A 6,000-nucleotide genomic window follows, 5' to 3' on the forward strand; every position below is an offset into this window, starting at 1 on the left:
CTAATTTTATACGATATTGGAAGGATTAAATAAATGAACATATTTGTAAAAGCACTTAGAACAGTGTTAGCTGAAAAACTGCATTAGTTGTTATTATTGTTGCTGGTATTATTATTTTCTCATATTAATCACTTTCCAGCCCTGAGGCAGTTAAGATCCTCAGGGAGTGCCCTCAATGTGAAGCTAGACAACGTTGTGCAGACGGTACCAATCTGCTTTTCTACCTGCAGGGCATCGACAGTGGGTAAAGAGCCCAAAGGGCATCACATTCAATCCTACACTCAGGACACAGCAGAGGGAAGGTCCAAGTCCCTACCGCGCTCCCCTTGCATATGAGATTACGAAGAACAATTCTCTCCAAGGAGCAGCAGTGCTGGGCTAGACTGCTCAATACCTTATGAGTAAAGTAAAAGCATCTGTAAGTTCCCTCAACGAAGCCATGGAACTTAGCAGAGATGCAGTGTGCTTACTAATTTTAAAAGCATCTGTAAGGTGCCTCATAGGAACTTTAAGAGTTCAGTAGTCTCCCATAAACTGTAAATCTACCTCATGCCCATATGTTTGATATTAAGAAATTACTATTATAAGAAGCTTGAAATATATGCATATTTCTAATCAGTGACAAAGGTGACGTAAAATTATCTACAGGCTATGAATTAGATGAAGCACAGGAGAAAAAGCCCAGAAAAATGGTTACTTACTTCATATTTATACTTCTCACCAGCTTTAGCCCTTCTCAGTTTTTCCAGAGCTTCCTGTCGCCCTTTCTTTGATTTCTTCTCTCTCCGGGATCGAGAAGTTACAAAACTCCCTGAATCTGACACAGCTGAAAAGAAGCCAAATTTACATGAGATGTACAAAATTGTCAGCCATCTTCCCTCAAAAACAAAGCAAGTTTTTAGCCAATAGTAATATACAAGTTTAATGTTATACAAATGGATTCTTTTTATAATGGAAATAATTCACAAGCTCAGGGCTGAATCTGCAGCTCCTGTGGCTCTTCAGAAATTTCCAGCTGAAGCAACTGTTATTTTTTTCCTCCAAAAAGAGAAAAATTCCAAATTCAACTGATATCCCCTGGAGACACTAAAGGGAGATCAGCCGTTAACCCACAACCTTTCCCAGGGAAATGGCAGGCCGTTAAGTGGTTATAAAAGGGACAATTCATTTTGTGTTCTGTTAATCAACATTTGAAAGGCTTTGAGGAGCACCTGCTCTTTGCAAAGTACCAGGCGCTCTGAGAGACACAAAGATAAGAAAGGCAGGGCCCAGACTCACAGAATTTACAATCTGACCTGGGAGATACCTGGCAGACCTCGGAGATACTGTGGGTTCAGTTCCAGACCAAGACCCATAAAGTGAATATCGCAATAAAGCTAGTCACACGAATTTTGTTTTTTTTTTTGGTTTCCCAGGGCATATAAGGGTTATGTTTACACTATACTGTACTCTATTAAGTATGCAAAAGTATTATATCTTTAAAAATACTTTATTGGTAAAAACGCTAACCATCATCTGAGCCTTCGGTGAGTTGTAGTAACATCCAAGATTCCTGATTACAGATCACCATAACAAATATAATAATGAAAAATTTGAAATGTGAGAATTACCAAAATAATGTTAACACAGGGACATGAAGTAATAAGCAAAGGCTGTTGGGAAAATGGCGCCAACAGACTTGCCCGATGCAGAGATGCCACAATCTTAAATTTGTAAAAAAAAAAAAAAAAAAAAGGCAGTATCTGTGAAGCACAATAAAGCGAGATATGCTTGTAAGAAGCAACTAACTCTAAAACAATTTTTAGAAGTAACACATGCCCTAACAGAGGTACAGATAAAGTGACTGGAATACCAAAGGAAGGATAAATTGGGGGTTGGGAGAATTTAACAAAGGTGGCTCTGAGGAGATTCTCGATTCCACCACTGATTTCCAGGCCTCATGCAGATGGTTACATTAGAGGATGAGGTGAAAGATTACAAAGATTAAAATGTGTTTTGTAGAAAATTACTGAAGTACCAGAGAGCCTCAGTGGTCAGTCATTCAACTTTTGAATTACTCACACTTTGGGTCATCATAAACTGACCACCTCACACAGGTACTGAAAAGTTTGCATCCACAGAATGAAGACTTTCATATGCCAGCTGATGAATACCCAAGCCAAGCAAGACAGTGCCTCCTGCCAGCGATGAGTTGAGGCTCAGCACGACTGCCACCTATGTCTGTGAAATTGACTACTGTATTGTATTTGTGCTAATTATTTTATAAAAAGTAGTAAGCACAGAAAAGGAGAAGTATTGATAACAGCCATCCTAAAAGCTCCAACCCCCCTGGAACATTCATAACAACATTCAGCTGTTTGACTAAGTGTTTGAAATAGAAGATGCAATTTACAGAACATGTACCAAGTGCTGGCAATAAACTGCTGAACACTGTATCTTAAAGGTGAGGCATAATTAGAGATTTTTTTTTCTAGCTTTCTGGAAATGGAATCTCTCTATAACATCTCAGCCTATTGTTTGACTTTCACATTTGACTTTTAAATCCATTTTCAGAAAAGCATTAAGGAATGCAGGTACTTAATGATGACAGCCACAAAATCTTGGGTGTCACTCAAATAATTTCAAAAAATCGTGAGCAGGCCTACACGAAAAGGTTTGGGAGATTATGGAACATGACCACTGAGAGTGAAAAGGTGGCCTCAGTGTATTCCCTTCAAGACTCCCTTGACTCCTTTGTCAGATTATCCGGACAAAGACCATAGGTTTTCAATAAGACGTATTCCACAGGCAACGATGTGCCACTCTAAGGGTTTGGGGTACAATTACAAATAGGACAGAGCTGCCGGTCCTCAAGGGGCTCCCAGTCAAGGAAAGCAAAAAGACCTGAGGCTTCCACCATCATATAAAGATGGTGCCATATTAGAGGTAGGAAGCCAGTATTGAGGAAATGTAGAAAAGAGAGCCACTAATTTTGCCTGGGAAATCAGAGAAGGCTTCACAGGGGAGGTTTCCAACACAGAAAGAGTAGAATTTCACTATCAGAGTACAGGGTAACAAGGGGCACAAGCAAAGGAAAAGGCATGAGCCAAGTTACAAAGGGATAAAAATGCAAGGTGTATTCAGAAACCGAGAGGAAATCAATGTAGAAGGTAAGCTGGACATGAGAGCATAGAGTGAGTGTGATGAAATTAGGAAGAAGCGGCACAACCAGGCTCTGCCACTTACTGGGTGACATGAGACAACTGGGTGACATGAGACAACCAGTTAACCTCTCTGAGCTACAGTGGCCAGATGTCTTGTTGTTTTTTAAGCTGCCCAGCATCAGAATCTGTTAAGTCCCCCCTCCCTTATGCCTTTGCAGCTAGGGCATGGGCATATAAAATAGGCCCTCCAATTATGAACATCTGCTCAGACTTTAAATCAAAAGCTAGTGTGACAAGGAAAGGGGGACGGCGAATGGAAGATTCTAGAAGTAGCAACAGCTACAGGAGGATTGAGTACCTGGAACAACAGTGCCAGCAATGTCCCAAGGTACTTGAAGGCTCTAATTTCAAGTACTTGGCCATGGTTGGCAGCAACCTCCTCAATAGACCATTTGTGGCATGATTTTAACCACTGTTCCTAGCTAAACTGCCCCCCGACTGGCTCTCCGGAGTTTGTGAACACCACAATATCCTTCAGATAAATTCCTTTTCGGTTTAAATCAACTAGAGTTGGTTCCTGTAGCCTACACCTAAGGACTCTAATGCAGAGCCTCAGGGTCCTCATATGTGAAATGGGGATAATCATGTCTGCTTCATAAAGTTGTTAAGGATTAAATGAAGATGCTTGGCTTACTTTGTACTCAGCAATACAGGAGCTCACTTAATGTGTATGTGTGTGTGTGTACAGATGCAGGGCAGTCACACACACATATGCCAACACGCCACACTTAGCACTAACATGGTCTAGCTTCTAGAAAACAAAAATAAAGCAAAGCCGTTCTCTCAGGGAAGCCCCAATATAGCACTGCATATAATTACATGTTTACCATCTCAACTCCATGAAGACAAAAACCATGTCCAGCTTACCTACCACTGTAACACCAGAGCCTGACAGAATGCCTATACCTCGTAGGTACATAATGAATATTTGCTGAATGAACCACTGTACCTGCTTTTCTAATCATTAAACTCTCCCCTATCCATTTCCATATACAGTAACAGCTAGTTACAGACCTTTCAACTTTTCACAGCCACCCCATCTTCTAATACTTGAGAAAAAAGGCCTAAATTTTCCTTTATGGAATATGTCTCCAATGCTTCAAGTAGGTAAGTTAGCAAAAAAAAAAAAAAGAAGCATGAAAAAAATCCAGTTACCAAAGTTTAAATATTTGGTTCAAAATTACCATCTGCAGTACCCCCACCACCCCCCAAGGCAGACACACACAAGGCTGCAACAGTCTTTCAGGTAACAATCTTTCCAAGTCGGCTGGAAAGGAAAAATTCCAGTCACAAGTCCCCAGCCACTCATCAACACCATGACTTAAGAGGGATCTCAAGATTGCACGATGTCCTCCAAACAGTTATTTCTTGATGTTCACGGAGAAGGTAGTTTTTAGGGTGAAGAGAGGGCTTAGCGACATATCACTGATGGAGGGCTGCAAAGACTGTTCACATATATCCCACATCTCATTTGTAATTCAGGCTAGTCGGCTCTCCAAAACAAATTGTCTTAAAAAGCGAAAGACTAGAAGAACAAATTGAAATCTGTGATTCACGACTAGGTGAATGCAAAGGAAGCTTATTAGGAAGCAAGTTCTCATTAATGGTGATGTATTTGAGTGACAGGAGATGTGATGCTTGAGCTGAGAGAGTGAAGCACCTAATTTTAAGTTGGAAGTTCACTGAAGTGAAGTCACACTTTAGTTGCACACTGCTCAAAACTCAGAAATCAGACAAATCCATTTGCATTTTTGTATTCTATTTATGGAGACAGAATATTACCACTGAAAACGGAGTAATATACAAGGCATCCGAAAGGCTCTGAACTGATACTTCTTTTTTAGAAGCTTCACCTGAGATGACTAGATTGTGAGCACTATTTCTGTGCGGCACCTGAAGAACTTTCCATAGAATCTGAAACAAAATTGTTAAGGCTTAAAGTAGAAACCTATTACCTACAAAGACAAAACGGGTTTGTATCTTCACGTGACAGCACTTAGAGCTTTCTTTCCTGCTTAGGTACAACGTATAACAATCTCTCCAGCAGTTTCTATCAAGGGAAGGGGGCACATCCGTTCCGTCCCAGTCCTCAAGCGGACACCTGGGGCGGGAGCAATGAAATACTTTCGGCCAATACTGTGCCCCACCGGGGCCAGTCTCATGAAGGTGTGCCCAGCTCGTGGGATGAGATTCACCGAAAGAAATAAAAAGAAAGGCAGCCAAGTGCGGAGACCCGCAGTGACAGAGGTGAGGCAGCCTCCCAAACAAAAAGCCCCGCAGGGGGTTGCTCGGGTTTGCCAGGACCCAACAGCCCTGCAAAGAAGACCTGTCCGAAGCCTCACAGGTTCCAGTCCTGGACGTCCGAGGTCTGCGCCCAAAGAGACCGGCAGGTCAACCCGGGCGTGCGCCTACCTAAGAAAAAAATAAAACAGAGCCCCACCACCCGCAATCATGTCACAGTCTCCGCACTCCCAACTGGGGACCCCGCGCGCGGGGTCATCTCTCACCGCTCGCCCCCAGCTCGCAGTCATCGCCGTACACGGGCGCCATGGTCCCGGAGTCTTCCGATTCCGCGCCAACCAGCCCGAAACTGGCGCGGAGGCCGACACAGGCGCCACCCAGAAAGCCAATCAGCAGCTCCGGAGGCTGCCGACTTCCGTCCGGAAGGCCACTGACGTGCCGCGCCGCGCCGCGCAGCGCCCCGCCCCGCCCCCGGCCTTCCCGCGGGCGCGCGTTTGGCGCCTGGTGATGACCCCTTAGGGAAAAGAGCGAGCGGCGGGGGAGGCCGTGGAGAGCA

The 6,000-nt window shown here is 43.4% G+C and overlaps 1 protein-coding gene across 1 annotated transcript in view; it reads right to left on the minus strand.

Annotated features, from left to right (window-relative positions):
• The window catches only part of POLA1 (DNA polymerase alpha 1, catalytic subunit), a 308,279-nt gene extending 302,516 nt beyond the window's left edge, over window positions 1-5,763 (minus strand). Inside the window, exons 1-2 of the mRNA XM_007446575.1 lie at window positions 5,729-5,763; window positions 702-826 (exon numbers count right to left, since the gene is read on the minus strand). Of these exons, the coding sequence (XP_007446637.1) occupies window positions 702-826; window positions 5,729-5,753 (150 nt within the window). The 5' untranslated portion in view covers window positions 5,754-5,763. The remainder of the gene's footprint in view (window positions 1-701; window positions 827-5,728) is intronic.
• Window positions 5,764-6,000: the final 237 nt, after the last annotated feature.

This window comes from Lipotes vexillifer, unplaced genomic scaffold (genome assembly GCF_000442215.2).
Source record: "Lipotes vexillifer unplaced genomic scaffold, Lipotes_vexillifer_v1.1 scaffold1086, whole genome shotgun sequence".
NCBI lineage: Eukaryota > Metazoa > Chordata > Mammalia > Artiodactyla > Lipotidae > Lipotes > Lipotes vexillifer.